At 39.4% G+C, this 23,319-nt stretch overlaps 2 protein-coding genes across 2 annotated transcripts; one reads left to right on the top strand and one right to left on the bottom strand.

Annotated features, from left to right (window-relative positions):
- Positions 1–531: 531 nt before the first annotated feature.
- Positions 532–6,462, top strand: LOC140953191 (neuronal acetylcholine receptor subunit alpha-10-like). The gene is made up of 5 exons (XM_073402691.1): positions 532–601; positions 2,652–2,791; positions 3,718–3,762; positions 4,010–4,119; positions 5,234–6,462. The coding sequence occupies exons 1-5, from the start codon at positions 532–534 to the stop codon at positions 6,459–6,461; spliced, it is 1,593 nt and encodes a 530-aa protein (XP_073258792.1). The 3' UTR covers position 6,462.
- A 1,186-nt stretch (positions 6,463–7,648) lies between these two features.
- On the bottom strand, positions 7,649–15,482 carry LOC140952999 (ras-related protein Rab-36-like). The gene is made up of 10 exons (XM_073402471.1): positions 15,330–15,482; positions 14,032–14,123; positions 13,099–13,164; positions 12,645–12,746; positions 11,945–12,009; positions 10,851–10,902; positions 10,648–10,729; positions 10,406–10,496; positions 8,737–8,862; positions 7,649–8,148 (listed from the first exon to the last, which is right to left on the bottom strand). The coding sequence occupies exons 1-10, from the start codon at positions 15,381–15,383 to the stop codon at positions 8,075–8,077; spliced, it is 804 nt and encodes a 267-aa protein (XP_073258572.1). The 5' UTR covers positions 15,384–15,482; the 3' UTR covers positions 7,649–8,074.
- Between the last annotated feature and the right edge of the window lie 7,837 nt (positions 15,483–23,319).

The raw sequence follows: 23,319 nt of genomic DNA on the forward strand, positions 1-23,319 counted from the left end.
AAAACGAATCCGCTTCTCTCAAGCTATTGATAATTTGATTTAAATTCTGCTCAGCTTGTCTGTTCGAGATTGTGCCATGAGTTTTCTTAATCTCTCGACCTTTTGTTGAAGGTTGATTACCTTTTCTGTAATTTGGCAAAGAGACGGCTTTTTCATGGTTGATGATTAACAGGACAAGGTCTCGTTCATTTATTTCGAATTATTTGAATAAAATTTATTTCAATAAAACTGCTCCCAATCTCTGCGATTTATTCGCAGGTGTCCCTCAAAAATCCGAATGACATAATTGAAAATGAAAAACAAGTGTCAATTTTTTTTTCTTTATCTTTCCAGCGCGTTGTCTATATTACGCCCGGAGGCAATTAGCTCTCGTTATACTATCCGAGCGGAGAGGATTCAAGCTAATTCATTAAAATTTAAACAATTTTCAAAAGAAATAATTTACACGACCGAAAGGCGCCAGATATTTCAGCTAGCTTGTATCAATTTATAACAGTTACCTCTCATCGGAGCAAGGACAGAAATCCCTCGATGGAATTTATGGCGTTTTTGCTGATTCTTGTTTCTATCATTCAGTGGGACACAATCTGTGTTTGTCAAAGTAAGTGAACTTATTTATTGATAAGTATGATTCTTACGCCTTTAATGTAGCCAGCCGCACATACTTGACATGCACGAAGGAAACTAAACAAAATGATTACAAAACGATAGCTTACTTGCCGTCGTTCTCTTCCGTTAAAATCCCACAGCTTGTATATCCCAGTAGCATTCAGTTTTCCTGGGACCCTCGGCTCCTTATACCTCCCCATGATTCAAACAAAAGCAACTTCTCTTTCCGAGTCAAAAACTATGCCTTCACCCCTGATATCAACCCAAATGCGAAGCAGCTTCCTTTTACCTAGGTAACGTATTGATGAAATTCAAGGCATGTATGTAAGTAACTCGTGAAATTCACATTTTGGTAAAGACTTGACATCCTTTAATTTCAGTCAATTCGACTCTCTTAATTATTTTTGTTCTTAATTTGTTTCCTTCCGTCTCCCATCGAATAAATGAAATCTCTATTTACTTTACATTATACCATCCCAATCTCGTACCACTTATCATGAAAACGCGATAAAAATACACTTGGTATTGTCCCAGGGGCACCCAACGTCAATTTTCGGAAAATATCTGTTCGGAAGACGATTTGAGATCTAGAATTTTCGGAATATGTGTTGTAAAATTTCTTGCTTGCCTGCCTCTCCTAGGATTTTCGAACATCTAAAAAATGGTATAATTTCCCATTTTTTAACGGATTTCTACCCTAAAAAGGTCACCTAGAATTTTCGGGAGCCTTTTTTCTGGCTGAAATTTTCGAAAAGGTAAGTTTTGTTCGCTATAATTTTCGGATCACTAGACTTTCAGCTAGGAAATCCGAATTCATGAAAAATTTTTAGGGGATAATAGTATGCCTATATCTACCGTTTAAATACTAAAATACGTTTAACAATGCCATGTTTAAGTGGTTTTGAACTATCTTCTCGTTGGGTGCCCCTGTTGTCCGGCAGATAAACCGAGATGGGTTGAATTACAAAAAGAGGAAGAAGATAAAGAAGTCACCATGTAACTGCCTTGCAACGAAATGGACTAATGTTCATGTTTGAGTACACATGAAACCCTAACTAAGTCCTTCAGCTGCGGAGCTGCGGTTCAATTCGGTTGGCGACTGCTGAATCGACGGGGGACAGGCTATTGAATTCTATTCTCTTTTTACGAATTCACTTTTTCCAGAAGGCTTCGTGCCGCGAGACTAAAGATCCAAACAATTAAAAGAGAAACCCACGACATATATGAAATTTCTGCTTATAAAGACCACCAGACTACCTACCAATGTATATAATATACGTAGAATATTATCACCACTGAGTCGCTAATTAATTTTAATTCGACAAAGGTACTACATAAAAAAATTCCGAATAAGCATGACAAAGCATAAATGAGAAATCAATAACAAAAAAGTTTTGTAATCAGAAGTGAAGATCAAATGTTGTCAAAGGAAAAACTCCTTCTAAAATGTGCTCTATTCATTTCTTTTTTAAAATGACAATTTCCCATTCTTTTTAATTCAAGAACTGAAAAGGATAGAGAAGTCAATTTCCAATTTCTGTTATTGTTTAAATAAACTATATGGACATTTTCTATTAACTTGGAAAAATGCAAAGCTTACAAAATATTCATTAAATAAAATGACATCTTGTAAAAATATCATTCTTTTGAAGGCCACAGAATTTCGAAGTGTTCTTTCCCATTTCAACACTGACATTTCAGAAAGTGAAGCTTTCCATAGATTTCTCAAGATGTAGAACTATCAACTTGTCGGGTAGTTAATTTGGCCGGTGCCAAAAAGTAAAATGATTCAAGTGTGGTCGTTTCGCTACAAGTCGTTTCGCTGCGCAATGAAGTCGATTCGCTGCTAAGTTGTAGAGTCGTTTCCGCTAACTTCTCGTTATTACCCGTTTGTTGTTTAAAACTGTTTAATACAAAAAGTTGGTTGCATCGAATCGACTTTACGATGTAGCGAAACGACTTTGTAGCAAAACGATGGTAATTCTTAGGGGGTGAAAGGGATACATTCAGTTGTATACAACCAGTGGCTACCTATTTTGCAGAGGAGGCAAAGCGAAACGTGACGCAAGCACTTTTTACGAAATTATTCGATGGCTACCAGAAGGAATTTCTACCGCGTCTTAATGAATCAGAACCTGTCCAGGTGCATTTTGAGTTTGAGATCATCACCATCAAGGAAGTGGTGAGCTTTAAAAGGGACTGTCCACACTTGGTGCTCGGGAACTAGTACCTGGGTACGGCACAAAATGGTGTTGTGTTTACACTTTGAGTACCCGACATGTGACTGTGTACATAGTTACTCCATTTCGCCCTGTCAGACACCATTTTGAAACATGAGCTTAGCAGCGAGAACAAAGCAGTGGACTGCCCGGAACTTACAAAAATTGTGTGAACAAAAGGACCCAGTGCCCACTTTGGTGCCCTAGTACAAGGTCGAGACCTTGTACTCGAGCACCGGCACCATCGGCATGCCCGAATTCTTGCGTGGGTACTTGAAAAAGGGTGTGTTCACGTTAATGCCCACCGAGTACCGTACTCGGGCACCGTGCCCGGGTACCAAGTGTGAAAGCTGCCTTAAATTTACTAAGGCCCTTAGCACAAGGGGTACCACAGACCATTAGCACTTTCATCTTACTGTTACCATACCGCAAACTGCCGCTTTAAACCCCATCTACTAATAACCCCCCAATTATAGGCCAATCTACCTGTAAAAAAAATACATCCGATTATAAGCCTGGCAGGATACAAGCCCCTCTCTGAATTCGATTTATTATGAGGTTTTCAACCCTAATTAAAAACCAGTTATTACAAAATGTATTTTGATCAGCACCGCTATAGATTGTTTTGAAGCGCTTTTTCTCTTCCCGTTATAAGCCCTCTCGGATACGTCCCTCTGTTTATAAGCCCTCCTCAGACCCTCACGAAGGTGTACAAGCCCAGGGCTTATAAGAGGCAGTTTAAGGTATAACATTTCAGAGGTACCTTCCAGCTGACTTTTAACTCTTCTTCTTAGTATTTTCAGTAAGGAATTGAAACAAATCTTGATTTTGGTCTCCTCTGAGAGTTGATGCTACTTATATGCTTTTTTTCTTTTTCTTCTTCTCACAGAATGCCAAGGATCAGACAATTACAGTTTATGGTTGGGCGGAACAGGTAACATTTAGGATTTCAATTTAAAGCTAAGCTTACAGACCTTTGAAGAAAGCGATATGATTCAAACCCAAGTATGTAACGTTGACAAAACTCACCAAAGGGGCGGCAATTGTTTGATTACCGTAAAGAAGTAGCTTTAAACAAAACATACCGATCCTTTATAGGCTATAATTTGTGCAGTTTTAAGAGGGGAATAATTAGTAATAACAGTCAAATGTGTGAGTTCATGTATCTTTCTCTCCCCAAGAAATGGCGCAATCCCTTACTCCAGTGGAACGCATCTGAGTATGGTGGTATTAAGTCCATTCAAACGAGTGCCGACAAGGTCTGGGTACCGGACATACTCATGTACTACAAGTAAGAAAATAGCAATGACATCCGCACGCACACAGGACAAGCCAACACCTTTATTCTGCCTCCTTTACTTTATTCTTTATTCTACCTCCTTTACAAACCCCCCGTAAGGGGGTAGAGGGAAGGGAAAAAATGAGAGAAACTTCCTCTCTCACTCCCCCCCACCCTCCTCTCTGAAATCTCCTTTCTTCTTACCCCTAAGGCTTAAGGCCAGATACCCGGGATAAACCCTCCGACGCAACGGTATTTGATACTGAGTGCAAACCACAGCTGGGCCACCTTATTTGACAAAACACTTGCTCACAAAAGGGAGGTCGTGGTTTTGATTTCCAGGACTTGAACAATACTCTTCTTAAAATAACTGATGAAAAAGACATTGCCTTTGCCTTAAATAACAAGGCTCAGAATACGCACAAGAGACGATCCCGTCTCCGGCGAGGACCCAAAATGGTCCTGAAAACACACAATGAAAGAGAAAACAGTCGTCAGGGTGCTCTGTGTAAGAGAAGAACAGGCGGGAGACAGGATGGTTGTAAAATGGCAGCTATTTGTGCTTTTAAGTTACAGGAACTGCAGCGTTCGGTTCACTCTAACCGTTAGCCCGTTCCAGGCGTTCAGATAGTGGAGTGAGGTTCGAAGTCAGAGTTTGGGAAAAAAATAATTAGGAAGAGAGGGAGAGGGGGAGGGAGAGGGAGAGGGAGAGGCAGAGGGAGAGGAAGAGGGAGAGGGGGAGGGAGAAGGGGAAGGAGAGGGAGAGCAAGAGGAAGAGGAAGAGGGAGGGGAAGAGGGAGAGGTGGAGAGAGAGGGAGAGGTGGAGAGAGAGGGAGAGGCAGAGACAGAGGGAGAGGGAGAGGGAGAGAGGAGCCGGGAACCTTAAATCTCAACCCTATACCCCACACCTCTCTTTTTTTCTTGCTCACCACTCTTTGTGCCATCCCTACCATCTGCCTGGGCTGACAGGCCTGAAGGTTAGTGATAAGTAGCATTTGTTTGTATAGTATATTTTTAATCCTAGCGGATGGACGCTTCTACGAGCTTTCCTGCACTGTACTTACTTTTACCAACAAGTCTAACAATAACATGGTTACACGATTATTTCTGCTTTCAATCTTACTAGCATTGACTTCCTAGACCGCATTGGGGGCGGACCGACTTCATATAAAACCAATGTTATCACGCGATCAAATGGAGACAGCTACTGGTTTTGCCCAGCCCTCTTTCAAACCGCCTGCGCCATAGATATCACTTACTTTCCATTCGACATGCAGACCTGTGAGCTCAAATTTGGTTCTTGGTCTTCAGGCAGTCAGGAAATAAAATTGTCGACAAGACCACTGAATATATCGACTATATCAAAAGAGTACGTGAACAACGGTGAATGGCAACTAATCAGAGTCGCATCCAAAAAAAATGTCTTTCAGTACAAAAATGGGCCATATGATGACATCACTCTCACCTTGGTGATAGCCCGTGTGTACTTTACTTATTTTGTGAACCTGATTGTCCCATGCTTTCTCATTTCAACCATGATATTTCTGGGATTTATTCTTCCACCAGAGTGCGGGGAAAGAATTGGTTTGAGCATAACCGTACTTCTTGCCATGACTGTCTTCCAGCAATTAACAGCAAACATTTTCCCCTCGTTTGATTTCCCACTCCTCGGTCAGTACTATTTTGCTACAAGCGTTGAAATAAGCTTTTCGTTGGTGGCAACAACGATTGTTTTGAACTTCACGGCCAGCAAAAACAAGAAGATGCCAAGTTGGTTGCGTAAACTACTTCTAAAGTGGTTGGCGCGTGTTATTTTCCTGAGAAATACCGTGGAACGAAGCTGTCCTAAACCCAACAGACGAAGAAAATCGATGCGAGGCAACAGCGTGAGGCAGCATATGAGAAGAAACGCCCCAGGTGCCAGACAAAATGGATCTGTTGCACAGATGATTTTCGATGGAGCTAGCTCCGAAGAAAAAAGGGACGACCGGCTAGTTGAAGAGTTGAACAACGTCTTTATAGTATCAAAAAACCTTGACTGCGGTGGCATGCGTTATGCAAACTCCATCACGTCCAGTGAATTAAATGGCCATGGTCCTGGTAATTTAGTCCTTAGCAATGCTGAATATGAGGAGGTATGGGATGAGATGGAAGTACCATTCACGGGAGTCTTGGATGAGAATGGCGAGGAACTCGGGGAGGACGAGTTGACCTTTAGACAGTGGGAGTGGGTCATGGCCGCGCGAGTCCTGGATCGAGCGTTGCTGTGGGTCTCTATAATTACGGGTATCGCGACGTTTGTAGCAATTTTCATGCGAGCGCCTCGCTTGCAGGACATACTTTTTGGTTCGTGAACATTCACTCGACCAATCTTAATTTGATATTCTGTTCTAATTGAATCACATCGTTTATTTGGAATGTAAAAAAAAAAAATGAAATTTGTTTCCCCACGGAACATTTTAGAACTCGTTGAAACGTGTTCGTGCGTTCCAGATCGAATAGGAATTTGGAAGTGTTGTTTTTTTAAGGAGAGGGGAGAACCGGAGTACCCGGAGAAAAACCTCTTGGAGCAAGGGAGAGTACCAACAACAAAATCAACCCACATATAGCCTCGACGCCAGGGTTCGAACCCGGGCCACATTGGTGGGAGGCGAGTGCTCTCACTACTGTGCTACCCTATTAAAAGTGGGTCTTTCAGATTGGTATCTGAATCTGATTCCATGGTTGTGCATTCTATTTGTCGAGCTGGTTTCAGACAAGTAGAATAGCACACAAATAAAATATGTCTAGATGGAAATTATCGAGGATAATCAAAAGACATCGATCTATCGCTCCATCCAACCGCACTTATATAACTTATATAACACAGCAATTGACGTTCAAATGTAAGAGAAGCGCAAGTCAATAGCAGAACACAAGGTCGTTGGCTATCAGAGAGACTATCACTTAAGTAACATGACCGGATTGTACCCAGCTTGTATGGTGTTAAGTATATTGCAACTAGGTCCATTTGAATAAGACATATCGCTTCATAGTTTTCTTGGTTTTCAAGGCTAATTCATAATTATGTTAAGTGGTTAGGTAAAACTGTAAAACATGTTTCAAATAATTAACACCGATCATCAATGCCTGCGAGTAATGTTTACAAAAGAAAACAAATATGGGCTTTGCATTTACGCTCAGATTGATAACTGAGAGAGAAGTGGAGGCAAGCAGTGGGATTACTGTCGGCCATTTTGAGGTTGCTTTAAATGCATCGTGGGATTGTTTTGAGGTGACGACTTTTGCCCCAGTCTCCTGTGCAACCTCGTAATAGCCAATAAAAGAAGTAAAAGTGTCCCAAAAACATTTAAACAAATACATGTGGTTCCATAGTGCAATCCAACACAACTTGGACCCCGGCTCCATAGTGCAATCTGATCGGAGTCACACAACTCGGACCCAGGCACACGCGCTCAAACTGAAAAGGTCTGTGTCATTATAAGTAAAAGGGGGATATCCAAGTAAGCAACATTTTGTATTTTATTTATACCGGCAATGACACAATTTGTACCGTCTTTCATTTGTTTCTCTCATACGAATTATTTTATTATATTTATATTTCTGTTATGTTAACATTTTGATTACAAACGACTGGGAGATCTGTGTAGTTGAGTATCTCCATTTATTGCGAGTCTGTGTATTCATTTGTAAAGCATCAGTGGCAAATGAGCTGTCATACGCACATTCCGAGCGCAGTTACAACATCACTGCGCATTTGCAAGAACGTAGAAGCGATAATTATAGCAATTAGATGCTGAGATCATAGCTGGTAGCGCTGTTGTAAATTTCTTCTCTGTAGTTTTTAGTTTTCATCGCAGAATTGTGTATCGCTCATGATCACCAATCACTTCTGGGTTAACACGCGCATGCGCCCTCAATATCACAGACCAGCTGTGTTGATATCAGTTGCGCATGCCTTTCGGGGCTAAAGTCCACGACCCCCAGAACAGCATTTTGATTTTTGCGGCTTATCTTCTTCTTTCTTTTTCTTCTCAACTCCTACAATGAAATAGCCCCGTCCCTTCGTCAAATATATTTGCTGTACTTATAATAGTGTGAGGTTTTAAAAGGGCATAAGGCGTAACTTACACAGTAACCACAAAACAATTCTCGCAAACAGACTGTTTGCACACAGCTTGCTTTCACTTACGAACTCTAAGGCCGAAAGCAAGGCAATGTTAATTTGTTGTAAGGTAAAAAAGGTCTGGTTTCAGGCCAAGTAGTCCATAAGGCCAGAACTTAAGCTAACCCGCGTTCCATGGCATTAAGGGAATAGGAATAGCTCTACTCCCCCCTGGACGGGATGCTCACAGATCGTAGCACCAAATTTGCCAGCACCTAATTATACATTCATACATCTGGCTGGAGTCGGACACTTATGGGGTACAATGTAATGCGCAGCTCGACCCAGACCTCTCGATCCCGAGACCAGCGCACTTATCATAGTGCCACCTTGCCTCCCACTGTATAATTGTGTAGCAAGTATATTGCGCTGCACTGACTTTGTTCCTGTTCTCCCAAGGCAAAGAAATATGTAAATGAAAAGGCCATACTGCTCACAGTTAGATAGATACTTATACTACTTACTTAGAACACCTCCTGACCCGATTTGCAGTTTGCCTGTTCTCGCATCCTGGGACTCAAGCTCTCGCAGAATCGCCTGCTCAAATGTTATTGCTGCCACACGACGAAAAAACTCCTTCACATTTTCACCTACGAGCATATTACAACCCTTTAAGTCCCTGACCAACGTCAATTTTCTCCATACAATATCTACATATCATCATATCATGAATAACAAAACTACAAAAGAATAAAGTCAATCTTGTTAAAGGGCCATGATTAGTTTTACTATAACGTGCCCTTCTCCATTCTAATTTTCTTCTTTTATTATTATTAGTATTATTATTATTATTATTATTATGATGTACACGTAGTTTAAGCAACTTTGTACCAATTGATATTGTACAACTAATGTATTATTGATATTGTACAACTATTGTATTATTGTATAACTAATGTATTATAGGATGGAGTAAAAATAAAATACAAAAATACAAACATCATCAAGTGCAAACGCTGTCAGAATTGACAGAATGATCACCCAAGCGAAAAAATTCTCTCAACTTATTCTTTAAGGAAGTGTAAGGAGGTCGGCCTGGAGAATTTGCATGTGGATATTGGGCCTTAAAGAGGTAAATACCGTCACCGTCTTTAATCACGCATTCCTGCTTCGTGATAACGGTTTCAAAGGGTGGGTGCAGGTAATGCCTTGAGCCGAATTTGCGAAAAAAAAATCGGATACTTCTTGAGGAAAACAAGTATCGGAAAATTATTTTGGTCGTGTTCTTATTTTCCGTTAGTGGTATGAAAACGTCGCTTTTTAACTGTTTTTCTAAAACATATATTTGCACGTAAACAGTCTACATCCATCTACCGCGGTAGGATTAGCTCAGTTGGTAGAGCGCTTCACTGCAGAGGGGGAGGTCAACGGTTCGACTTCCGGGTTCGTACCAATACTCAGGGTCTTAAAATAACTGAGGAATGAAGATACTGCCTTTGCTCTGCAAACGGTTCGAAATTCGCTTGGCTAAGACGATCACGTAAAATGGCGGCCCGGTCTCCAGTAGCAGACGTAAAAATATACGACACAGTTGTGTTGTCAACCTTGGTCCTGTAAATATCGCCAGAAAATCTTGCAATGTGAAAATAGCAACAATCATAGGGTGCGTTTTGGGGGAGAATACAAAGAGAGATTTGTGATCTCAGATCATATGGATACTGCTGATACCGTGCTTCATTACCAAAAAACAGAAGATCCGAAAAGGAATCATTTGCCATGACAACGCCGGTCATGTCCTCGTGATTTTCGGAATAAGAAAAATAGAAGAAAGAAAAGTAAACTGATCTTCGCGTCCAAGAGAAAGAAGAAAAAGCAGCATAAAATGTATAAAAATATATGAAATATATGCTCAAACGTTTATCGGGGAATAAAACCATGACTTAGCGTCATTTTGAAAAGAGCGTTTTTGGAACTCGAAAATGGCCTCGTCAGTTCTGTTTCTCTTATCTTAACTGAGGCTAATATTAACAACATTCAACATACCTTAAGTCTAAACGAATTCATAATACTAGGAACGAGAGGATATCGATGCCACTGCTGAAGAGTATATGTTAACCTCCCACCCTCCGCCCTTGCGTTAAACAGTCCTCTACGAGCATGCTTTATTGGTATAATAATAACAGATATAAGCACCTGATTTAGCAGAAACACTCCAGTATTCAGCATTTAACTCTTCCGCCACTTTTAAAGCCTTCATCTCCATCTGAGAAACATCACTGGCTTTCTACAGTTGAAAAAAGAACCAGGATTCTGAGTCAGTAGCAAAGCAAATGGCTCTAGTCATTATCTTTAAGAAGGCTTTGGATCCTCATCTTTATCCTTTATATGAATGTCTAAATAAGCATATTAAAGAAAAAGGAAAGAAAGATACTTACACACAGATCTTTTTTTGAACCAACCAGGAAAATTTCAGGAAATGTCGTTGAGTTTTGCTCCAAAGCCTCTTCCAGCCATTGTCTGAATAACACAAGAAAACGTTGGGAGACCTTTAATGTACGTGCTTTTATAAACAAAAAAACAAAAGTAAGCTAATTTACAAAATTACAACAACATCAGAGAGCAAAGAGAATTACTTTACTTTGTATTGTAGAGGGACTTGACGTTTGTCAGCTCAAACACTAAAACAATAACTGCAAGAAAATGAAAAAACTATAAGTGTACATACATAAACAATATTAAAGAAATGAATAAATAAATAAATAAATGTATAATTGAAATAAATAATGACTTAGAAGTAGCACATCCTCTCAGTAGTTCTTTGGTTACCTGATTCCTGATCAAACAGCTGGAATGAGGAAATGTTGCTTTTTGAGGAGATGGGAAAACCGGAGAACCCAGAGAAAAAAAGCTCTTTGAGCAAAGGAGAGAACCAACAACAAAGTCAACCATGGTATTGACCATGGAATTTGCACCTGGGCCACATTAGTGGAAGGTGAGTGCTTTTACCACTGCATCACCATTGCTTGAATGTCTTATTTTTGGCAATTAGCTCTTTGATGACACTTGTGCTCCCTTCAATTTCTCTTAGAGGACAGGCTGGCTCTAGGTGCTACTCAGTGACAACTTAGAAGACTGAAATCAATAGAGAGCTTAAGCAAAGACCCGGGGGTGCGGGGGACTGCCATATATGGGCTATATTGGTATGTGCCGCTGTGAAGGGTATGGTTTTCAAGCAGTTTACTCTAGGATAGGGTATATAAATCAGAGCGTTTAGGTCTGGAATAGGGTATCATTTTTCAGGAAACTGATCAATGTTGGTTGAAGATCTTATTTAGACTCGGGATTGTGGTATAAGGTTTTGTTTTGGCTAGACTACTGTGCTGGTGACCTCAGTAGTTTCTGGAAAACAGCTATTCTAGGATAGGGGGGATTTGGGGAGTTTACTCTAGTATAGGGTAGCAAAGATGTTTGTGAGTGACACATGTCAACTGGAAGTGCAGTTTTTGCATTCTTTGGCGGTGGTTTTGCCTAAATTTTCCAGCAGATAGTCTCTATGAAAGAGAAACAAACCGAGTAATAAAAAATTGGTAGCCTCAAGGGATATTAAAAGGCGGGGGGAAGGTGACTTCTGGTTGACATGTGTCTCTCAAAAATGTCTTTCCTAAAGCTCCCCTAATGTGTTGAGACCAGCTGAATTCTTGAACTGCTCAGTTTTCTATTTATATAACATACCATGAGCACCTCTGTAATAAGATGCTGCCATGCACTTGAATCTTTCTTGCCCAGCTGTATCCCAACTGCAACATGCAGTGATGCTCATATCATTACATTTCACCAAAACCAAACAATATGTGATTTGCTACATAACTCTAACTGTATGATTCAAAGTGTATATTATATAAACAGCCACAGTGTTTGCATTTGAATTTGTGCATTCCGTTTAACTTAAGGTTGGTTTCCATAAATAGTGTATGATTGTTTGGTTGCTACGACTACTAAAAATTATGTTGAAATTTCAATATAATATTATTCTTCATGACAAATCTTCAAATTTCAATGTCCTGCATAATTGTGAAATTTCAAGATATCAATGCATATCAAATCTTGAAATTTCAATATTCTGTATGTTAAATCTATAAATAATCCTGCATGTTAGATTTCGAAAGTTTGCGATTCTGCATGTCAAATCTTGAAATTTTAATATTCTGCAAAATTAAAGCCCTTTTTCATATTTGCCTATTGAAATCCCTAAAATAAAACCCCACAAAAGGTATTTGGTTGGTGAACCTAGTGATTAAGTGATCATAGCAATGTGTCAAAACAATCCTTTACTGCATAATGACAACTACATTAAAAAAGTAAGAGAATTATATGCTTTTTTCTTGAACAACAACAACAACAACAAGGTACGGAATTTTGATGTGCTTCTTACATTTGCATGTTAAACTCTTGATCAAGAATCATGAATCGTTCAACCTCAAAATCTACGCCAATGGTTGCTTTGTAGTCTCTGTCAAATAAGTTACGACAGTACCTGCCAAACAAACACTCACTGTCAACTTGAGAAATGTATTTAACTATACCTATGACCAAGCATTTTTTCTTTTTTTTTTTTTTATGGGGGTGCGGCAGGGGGAAGGAGTTAGGAGAGATAGATAGAGAATTAGGGAGAGAAATTAGGGAGGGCATGGTTTAAGGATATATATTTTTATTGTCAGTGGTATATATAGACTGTATTCTGGGTGCTTCTACTGTATCTAACAATCAGCCACATACCACCAAGGAGTGTCATGCACCGGTTTGCAAGGTTTTAAAAAATCAAAACCAGAGTACACTGTCACTTCACAGTGTATACAATACATGTACAGCTGAATTCATAGACCAACCTGTTCACTAGACATGTTTTTCCAACGCCACTGTCACCAACAATGATTGATTTGGCCACCTTCAGTCTATTAGTGGTAAAAAGGACAAAAAAGAAGAAACCCTTCAACACCATCATCGCTGTGTGGATTTGCTGCAGTTGTATAGAAATTTTGATTACATTTTACGATTAATCATAATAAGAATAGTAATATACAGTTTCACAAATTATTATAAATGTAATTACCTGCAAATTGCATTTAAGTGATAAGACTTAATTACTATGGAGACTAAACTTAATTACTAAGGAGACTAAACTATTACTTCATAAAACTGCTATCATGCCATATCTCACCTATTGTCATCCCACATGGCATTTCTGTAAGGCGTCGGATACAAGAAAGGTTGAAAGAATTCAAGAGCGGGCACTAAGGATAGTTTATAACTCACACTCAGAAACGTATATAAACCAAGTCTTCTTCACAAGGATTTATTTTCGCGGGTCTTTAATTTCTCAATTTTTTTTTACAATCACAACATTAAAGACCCTTAGAATAAAGTGCCAATAAGGTATTCAAAGAAACTGTGTGTATGGGATGTCCAGAGCTGACTCTATGATAGCACAAAGTTAAGTACAGTACATAAAACCTTTCCAGAGTAGACAATCTATTCAAAGAACTTTCTTATGATATGGTAGTTATTGTTAGACACCATTATGAATTAACTGGCCAATGAAAACTTCAAAATCAAAAGAAGCAAAAAGAGTGATGATTGAATTGGAAAAGGAAGATCTTTGCATGAATAGTGTTATTAATAACACTAATATTTCCACTCATTTACAGATAACATTTCAATAATATTTTCACTACCATTCTGTGACTCAGTATTAAACAACCTCCAGATTGTATATGAAGTCATGTAAAAAAAATTCTGTTCCTCTTTAAGGGTAGACTTACGATATATTTCCAGTGTTTCCTGTGGAGCATGCATCCCTAACTTTTGAATGAAAATGAAGAGCCTGTCTTGGTGCTGCATCTGCTGTATAGAACTACATCAAGGAAAAGATAAGCCACCCTTAATCAACAGGTTAAAATTGAATTTGATCAAACATATTACAGTACAATATGTACTTTGTACAGGTAAATAGGACAGATGCTTTCAAGCCTGCCCATTTAAAGACATTGGATAAAGTTATTCATGTAATACATGTGTGTGCAGGATGGTATGCTCAGATCTATAAAACACTCAGTGCTTCACTCCAATAATCAGTGCTTCTATTGAAATAGTACGTATAACAATACTAGGAGGTCCCATGCCCCACCCCCAAACATCACATTTCCCTGCAAACCTCAAAATTAGTGAATACTTTTGATTGTCAAAGAGCTGTTACATTGATCTTAAATACACATCTTACAGGCCCCATGCAGATGTAATGTTTTGGGTAGGTGTCCCTATTCAACCTTTAAACAATTGGGACTTGGAGTGTTAGTTTTCCTCCTTCATATTCTATTCACGGTAGAACTTAAAGAGAATTATCTGCACTCGTTGCAGAGGTATTTTTGTTCCATGTGCTCAGTGGGTGTAACTGAGTTGTTAGACTGCTATATCACTAAATACTATAGTTGTTTAGTGCCATCCTAATAGGGGTTGAGCTGCAAGTAATGGCAAAATTTTGGCATACACAATAGGCATATTAAAACTGAGAAAAGACAGAAAAGGTAAGATTTTCGTACAGCCCGATACATTTATTATGCATAAATTTTTCAACTCTATTTGTGTAACTGTTAATTGTGTGAAACAGTATGTAATCGCTACGTGCATAATTAATGAATGGGGTTGTAAGGAAAGCTTAAACAAAGGAAAATAAAACTTAAGTGCAAATGCTATGCAGACTGGTGTTTATTTCAATATAAAATTAATTACAGAAAAATAAACTTCAGTGGACATCTGTAAATTTTAAATGGCCCCCATGAAAGAACCATAAACAATTGAATTTACCATAAATGTGAAGCAAAATTCCTGATATTTAACTGTGAGGTAAGAGTAGCAACAAATTGAAAATAAACTGTGATGTAGATCATTTAACAGATAATATAGATCTTAAAAATAGTTAAAAATAGTTGGGCATTTCCTTGCCTAGCTTGCTTTCACCACTGTTGCAACTTTCTTCATTTATAACTCAAACCATAACAAACGCATCTTAAAACCTTTATCATGCTGCGTGGCAGCAAGTGGAATTGAATGACTCTCTTACCTTCGGAAGTTCGTTGATCAAGCGATCTTTTTCTGCCTGTTTGGTAGAGGGCATGTCCTGTACAGCTGACAGAGCCGGTAACCGATCTTTATACGGGATTATAAGCTCCACGAATTCTCCCTTAACAAGGATTTTATTCCTCAATTTATCCAAAAATCCGTTTCTTTCCGGAAAGACAAGGAAATGTGTTGAGGATGTAATTAAAAGGCAAAAAGCCGGGAGAAAAACTCGCAGGCATCGATATGGGCTGCAGAGCTGCTAGATTTTTGAAGAGACCTGGGTCGAGGAGCCACAGGTTAACCAGAATTTTGGTTAGTTGCTTTAGTTACCTGTGTCATCCAACCCTAGGCTCGGTCTCCAGCACAGCATATGTAAGATTATGTAACTGCATGCATGCAAGCTTGAATTTCATACAGTACTTATTAACAAATGAAACAGGCTTCGTACGCAATTGCATAAATTACGTTCACAACTGCGACGATCATTCTTCATTTGTTTTCATTTCTGCAGTTCCTATATGATTTATTTCATATACATCTTTCAAATTCATCTCTTTCACGGGAACATATGAACACATAATTGACCAGCTCCCAACACCAGTGGCTTCATAGCTCAGTTGGTTACAGCATCACACCGGTATCGCAAAGTCACAGGTTCAATATCCCGAAATGTTCAGGCTTACTTATGTTACTTACGCAATTACATAAATTGTGTTCACAGCTGCTAGGATCATTCTTCATTTGTTTTCATTTCCGCAGTTCTTATATGGTTTATTTAAAATACATCTTTCACAAATACTCATTAAATCGATCATACAGTTGATTTCTGGGTTTTCGTTATGAGGTGTTAATTTACGGACGTAACTGTAGATGCAGCTGTAGCTTTGAATGATTTTTGTAACAAGTTCTTTCATGAAGTCCTTAGGGATTTCTCTTTCATTTTTCTGACTTTGTCTTTGTTTTTCTTGCTTCTTCCATTTGCATCAGCTACAACAGCATAAAGAAGTTTCAAAGCTACCTAAGTTAGCTTACGTCCAGCTTGGTTATGTCATTTTTGGAAGCGCTTAAATGAGCGTCATTCTTTTCTGCACATCTGGTCCCTAAAAGACGAGTTTTGTTAACTTGGGGATAACACTTACGAAAACCGTTAATCTTAGACCGCAAGGTTCGATGCGCGGCGCGGTACACAGAAAGCTCTTTTACCGGGCTTGGTCTGGGTTTTGATCCCCTTGATCTGAGCTGTGATGTTGGCGGTTGCACACCTACTGAAATTCCTAAATGGGGAAACAACTAGAACTTCAACCTGGTCAATTCGCAGTAAACGTCCTTGTAAACAAACCATAAATCGTAAACGTTGTGAAACCGTGTTTACTGATTTGCTCTAAAGATACTGACAGGCGCACAACTTACAGAATCCCCTCCTCAGAAAAATTGTTTAAATCCAATTAGGCTATTCTCGAGTTGCCTCAAGCCTCTGTTTCAAAGCGAGGCTAAGTAGGAAACCATGGATATGAAAATTAGTTTTTTCATTCTCAAGCACATAAAACTCATTTTCACAACAAAGGTCTTGCACTTAGCCTCGTTTTGAAGTGAGGGTTTCTGGAACACGGAAATGACATATTTACTAATACATCCAGGCAGCTTTGCGCGACGGTTGAATTGTTTTGAAATATTCTTTATGTACCCTTACAGTCTGCGTACAAGAAATTCCATGACCCAAAGACCGCATTAAAAAAAGTTGATGATGATATTGTTACCGCGATTGATAGTGGTCATTCAGTCATTCTCGTTCTTCTTGATTTATCTGCAGCATTTGACACTGTAGACCATACGATTTTAATACGGAGGCTTTCTACTCGTTTTGGGATTCGTGGTGGGGCGTTAGACTGGTTTGTCTCATATTTGTCTGACCGTACGCAATATGTGAAAGTAAATGACACCTCATCGAATTCATTATATCTCACTCAAGGTGTCCCTCAAGGTTCAGTTTTGGGTCCGATATTGTATTCTTCATACACTTCTCCAAGCAACGTCAAATGAATTACCATTTCTATGCGGATAACTTGCAACTGTACATATCATTTAAAACATGCTGTACAAACAGTACAAATGATGCAGATCGGGGCAAGACCTCGATAGAGGCCTGTGTTCGTGATATCGATCTTTGAATGGTACATAATCGACTCAAGCTAAACCAGGATAAAACGGAGATGCTGGTTTTTACCGCTTCCAAGACCAAACATCGGTAATCTGACCATTGTTGATGAGGTAGTTAACTGTTCCTTCACTGCAAACGACATTGGTGTCACTCTCGATAATGGCTCTGTCAATGGTTCCTCACATAACAGTGGTGTGTAAATCTGCCGGCTTTTTTTCACATGGAGTTCGTAACATCTCCAAGATTAGCTAGGGGGTTTCTCAATACCTTAAACACGAAAACCCTAGTACCTGCCACTGTTACTTCAAAGGTTTGATTGTTGCAACCCCTTGCTGTATGGCGTTCCCAAATATTTATTGCGAAGGCTCCAACGAGTACAAAACCACGCTGCGAGAATAGTGTTTAAAATCTAACAGATATAATCACATAGCGCCTCTCCTCAAGGAACTCCATTGGCTACCCATCCAACAGCGGATAGAATTTTTAAATTTTTAAAAGATTCTTCTAATTACATTTAAAGCACTCAACAAGCAAGCTCCAACGTATTCAACAGATCTTCTTATATCCTATAGAACTTCAAGATCACATCGCTCATTCTCCAAAAACCTTTTGAAGATACCCGAGTACAATCTTAAGTTCTACGGTGGTCAGTCGTTTGCCTCTACGGTCAGTAGATCAGACTGCAAAACAGTGCGTATGTTTGCGTATTCAAGTACGCGCGAGCAGTCAAACAAAAGGCCCTGAACAATTCTGAAAACAGAGAGCGAGACTGGGGAGAGACACACAACGCCACAAGCCCGTAGGGCGAGTGAGGCTCGCGCGCTTCTGGCGCGTAAGACTCTTAGGCTATGCTTTACCGATTTAGTTACTGATTTTGACAGAAAAACCGACTGTTTTGCAGTCTATGGCGTCAGCAGTGTTGTGGAACTCCCTTCCACAGTCAGTAAGAGACTTGCAATCGGTCGAAACTCTTAAACGGAAACTTAAGGAACATTTATGTCTTACGGGCTTACATGGAACATTGAATTTTCATTGTTATTTGCACTTTGTATATGTAATGGTTTATTTTTATAGACATAGTTTGGGATTTTGTAGTTTTTAATTATACTTTGCCTTCTGTGAAGCGTTTTTGGACCACTGGGAAAGGACGCTATATAAACGTATTATTATTATTATTATCATTGGCATAAACCACCGAAATATGAAATATCGGCACTGTTGTTTTGTTTTTGTTTTGTTTTATCAACTTTATTGGTCTGAGTCTCTCTAAATAAATAGTTACAGTAACGGGAAAAAAAAAGACCAAATGGTAAGGTGCAAAAGGGACCTGGAGTCCCGTGCATGGCACCTCCGGACTAAATCAGCAAAAATCTTAAGAAATGCTTATTAAACTATTGTTGACACTGGCACCCACAATTACGTGCAAGACCCCATGAGCATGGTTTATCGGGATCAAAGACATTTGCTAATTCATCTTTGTACAAGTTAGTTATACTATTCTTAAAAGTCTTTATGTTTAGAAAGTCAATGGGCTGAATTAATTTACATATTTGGTGCCATTATTTAATACTGCGATTAAAAAAGGAGGACTGATAGGTAGCTGATTTACAGAAGGGCGTTTCCAAATACTTTATATCACTTGATTGAGATCGTCGAGTGTGGCCGTGACTAACACTCTTAATAAAACTATTATCAATATCAATATAGCCATATAAGGCCCTATAAAGAAATACTAAATCCTTGACCTCGAGGTCATAGGTAAGCGGTAGCAGATCCAGATGGATCAGTCTCTCTTTGTAGGACAGTTCACCTTGCTTGACTTGTTGCGTAACGTTAAAAATATGAGGAAAACAATTGCCTACCCATGTGAAAGGATTTAAATAAAAACTGGCTAACCTCGCTTAAGTTTTGTGTTTCTTCGTTCCTTTGAGGTTTCCAAGACGGTTTATGTTTACAAATGCCACTCAGTAAAGAAGTCCACGAATGGAAAGAAGAACTATCATCTGGGATACAGGTGGAATGCGGGGGCGAGTGGAGCCTTTGGAGCGAATTTATGACTGTTTTCCTTAAGTGGATCCTTTCGACTGCTTCGCTCCCGTACCCAATCTTGGGAAAGGATTATAAAAAGAGCAAACTGGTTCCAATAAAACCTATTAAATGGCCATAAATCGGTTCGGAAACCACACAAATTAAGCGAGGTAAGCCGTTATTTTAAAAATTCTTTTAATGTTCGTAGGCTACGAAACAATTGTTGTTTTTTTTTTCTATAAATCCTTTTATTTTGAACGTTTTGCAACAATGCCGATGGTCATATTTCGAGCTTGGATGCCCTGTGCATAAACGAATAAAAAGTATCACACTATTAAACATCCTTAGACGACGATCTAATATTTTTCCTTTTCTGACTGGTTTAATACCCAGCTAACCTTGACCAAATTGCGAATTGCGAATTGTTTTTCCGAAAAACAAAGTGGCACGCATAGTAGTGGGCGAACAGCGGGCTAGACTCAAGCCTCTATTTGTCGTATTAAAAATCCCCGGTAACTGGTACTCTGACTACTCGAACTCAGCCACTAACTCGAACTAAGTCCATTTTCCCTTGGATTTCACCCCACTTTTCAGACATTTTTAATCGGTTAACTGAAACTCAGATAACTCGAATTACCCGCTAACTCGACCTAAATTTTATTTCCGACCCCAGCTTTAATTCATCAAAAATTCACTGAAATTTTACCCCGATAACCCGAGTTCTGGTTGTTGAACTCCACTCGGATGTCATCCCATTAGCTCTTCTTTTTGTATAATCGGTAAAAACACTCAACCAAACACTGGTCAACACTACATCAGTTTGATGGTGCAACGAACAGATCCCGTTTTAATTATCACAAAAAATGCCCAATCAAGTTATAATTACCGTTTCTGATGAAATAACTCAAATTTGCATTGCACTATACACTAAAGTGCTGAAAAATCATTATAGCTATCAATTTTTAATGTGGCGAATTGAAATTTTGAAATCGACCCCCTTAACTCGAACTCTTACTAACTGGAACTGTTTTTGGCTTCCCTTCAGAGTTCGAGTTACCGGGGTTCTACTGTAACTTGCCGCGATCTTGGCCCCTTAGTGCGAAGCCTTTGATAGGGAAATGATGTTTAAATGAGAAATGAGGTAGAAGTCATTTTCATAAGAAAAGTTTATTGCGCTTGGCCTCATTGTGAAATTTAGAGGAAGGGGAGGGGGGTTGGAACTTGGACATAGGCTTAGTTGGAGAGATGGTTCTGTTCTCAACTGAAGTCTCAAGAAGTCGTGCAGAAAAAGTCATGAAACAGTTTGTTACCAACCAAGCAATTTTATTGCGTTTTAAGATTATCAGTCACGGAAACAGGAACAAAGTTGACACGGTCAAATTTTATTTTTTGAAAAATGCACTCTTTAAAAACGGCTGGATCCCACTGCTGGGCTAATGATAATGAATGTGTAATGTTCAACACAATCAATAAATAGTGAGCAACACTGGCGGTCTTAAGTATTATGTTATTTGGTGTCCATAAAGCCACTTTTTTTACATAGTGTCGAATGGGCCTACCTATAACGTATTTAATGGTGTTAGGTTTGGTAAGCAGTAGTTTAGTATGACGTTATTTGCATTGCCGGTGTGACTGCAACAGTTCCAGCAATTGACACAGTTTATATACTTTTACGCGCTACTTGCTATTACAAGTGTTGATGAAGTTGGTGCAATCGATATAGATAAGGACGTGGATGGTTCAGTCGATGTAGATATGGACGTGAATGGTAATGCCGACATAGATAGGGACGCGGATGGTGATGCCAATGTAGATATGGACGTGGATGGTGCAGTCGATGTAGATATGGATGTGGATGGTGATGCCAATATAGATAGGGAGGCGGATGGTGATGCCGATGTAGGGAGGGACGCGGATGGCAATGCCGATGTAGATATGGACGAGGATGTTGATGCCGATGTAGTTGGCGAAATTGATACAGAGGTTGACAGGGAAATCGATGCAGATAGCGAAAACGACGTTGATGGTGACAAAGATGGTGAAATTGAAATACTTTCATTCTTCGTCATGTTGCAGACCTGGAGCAGTGTCTCGTTCCTGTTGACTGTGGGGTACAATACGCTGCTGAGCAGCAGTAACTTGTTTACATACAGCCGCTGTATTTGGGAGCTGCATTTCCTTATCCTTTTCCTTCCCCATCTCCATCCCCATCTGCTCCTCCAAAGTCGGGTCCACTCCCACTTGAAGCCGCACACCCTCTTTATTACCCGTCGAGGCAGCCAAATAGTAATGCCGCCTCCCAGTCTCAGCGCGTTCAGGCGAACAGATAATGAGGCACACAGCGTGTCATTACAGAAGGACAGGGTCACAGGGAGACTAACGTCTACCAATGTACCCTGCATATTAGCTCTAACTTGGGTATGTCGGAACCAATGATAGCGAAAACGGAATGTCTTCACAAACAAGGATATCTTGGTGATAGGTTCCACCTGAAGAAAACAAAGAACATAAAAGAGCTATTATTAGATTGGATAATACGTCCCACATAATATTTTAAACGCGCCATATTTAATTTCTTCCCATTTAGATTTTAGATTACGTCCTTACATGTGAGTTTTTTATTTTGTAATTCTTTTGTACACTTTTATGTAAAAATTTGCGATTGCGGTTCCCATACTGGAGCGACTAATTAACGGGATAATTTCTTCGCGAAAGGTGTCAAGATTGATAGTTTGAATTGCGGACGGTGCAATCAGTAGAAATCCTTGGACATTCAATACCCACACCACAACCCAAAATTTCCTGCAACAGCAAGAAACACAGTCGGCTTCTGATTGGCTAAGTGCGTAAAGGGATAAAAGTCGATCCCATGTGGACAAAAGCAGAAAAATAAAGTTTGTGTTCGTATATAAAAATTAAACGGACTCGTGTGGACACTGGTTATTTTGAGGGTTCGCGTGAGACTGGGTCTGTGTTAAGTCGAATTGCACTATGGGACTGTTTTAGGGGACGAATTTTAACCCAGTTCCCGACGCAACTTCACAATAGCCTAAAGCGCTAGCTTCCTTAAAACATTTCCATAGAAAAACTCGACATAACACCGACCAACTCAAGCCAATGGCAATCCTCAGTTTAAAAGTATGTTGTGTAGTCTTACTTGTTATGTTGTCGGTCTTCGTTCTCAGTGTTCAAGAAATTCCTGGTAACTTTTTTCAAACGCGTGCTAAGTTTACTCGTACTGCATGCTATACAAGTTTCTTTTAAAGATACGATTCTAACACTATCAGTAAGAATGCATCTTTTAAGTTTGTATTAAATCCTTCATTTTGTCCTTTGCATTTATATCTGTAGGCCGTGGGGAATTGACCTTGTCCGGGCACATATTCTCGGATATAGAGGAAAAGTGCCTGCCTTTCAATATTTTGCATTGCGAGACCTCTTTAATTAACGAAGAGCTCTTTTTCAGATGATCATGGCGCGGTAACACAAACTGAAGAAACAAAGTGCGCATTTCAAGTATGATTATGAGCCAATCAGATCTCGAAGAAACCCTGGCAGGTCCTAAGCGCAGGAATACTCTGCCGTTTAAGCAAGTTAAGCTAGTTTTGGTTTGACTTCTTACTGGGTTAGATATAATTGAGTTTCGGGATTTTCACGTTTAGCCTATAGCTTGGGGACACGATTGGTTTGGTTCTGATAAGTTGTGACTGTTTGAGAGAATAACGCGATATTGTTTGGCCAGTCACATGGAGGAGCAATTCAGTAAAAGTCAAAGCTAAGAAAAAACTTCTTTCTGAACTCCACT

Source organism: Porites lutea, chromosome 11 (assembly GCF_958299795.1).
Source record: "Porites lutea chromosome 11, jaPorLute2.1, whole genome shotgun sequence".
Taxonomy (NCBI): Eukaryota; Metazoa; Cnidaria; class Anthozoa; order Scleractinia; family Poritidae; genus Porites; species Porites lutea.

Bases quoted from the DNA above. Each gene is read 5' to 3' on its own strand.
- LOC140953191 (XM_073402691.1), top strand. From the start codon at position 532: ATGGAATTTATGGCGTTTTTGCTGATTCTTGTTTCTATCATTCAGTGG. The intron at 602-2,651 runs GTAAGTGAACTT...CCTATTTTGCAG, and splicing joins CACAATCTGTGTTTGTCAAA to AGGAGGCAAAGCGAAACGTG. The intron at 3,763-4,009 runs GTAACATTTAGG...TCTCTCCCCAAG, and splicing joins TTTATGGTTGGGCGGAACAG to AAATGGCGCAATCCCTTACT.
- LOC140952999 (XM_073402471.1), bottom strand. From the start codon at position 15,383: ATGCCCTCTACCAAACAGGCAGAAAAAGATCGCTTGATCAACGAACTT. The intron at 14,124-15,329 runs GTAAGAGAGTCA...TCCTTGATGTAG, and splicing joins TGATCAACGAACTTCCGAAG to TTCTATACAGCAGATGCAGC. The intron at 10,497-10,647 runs GTAAGTATCTTT...TTTCAACTGTAG, and splicing joins GTTCAAAAAAAGATCTGTGT to AAAGCCAGTGATGTTTCTCA.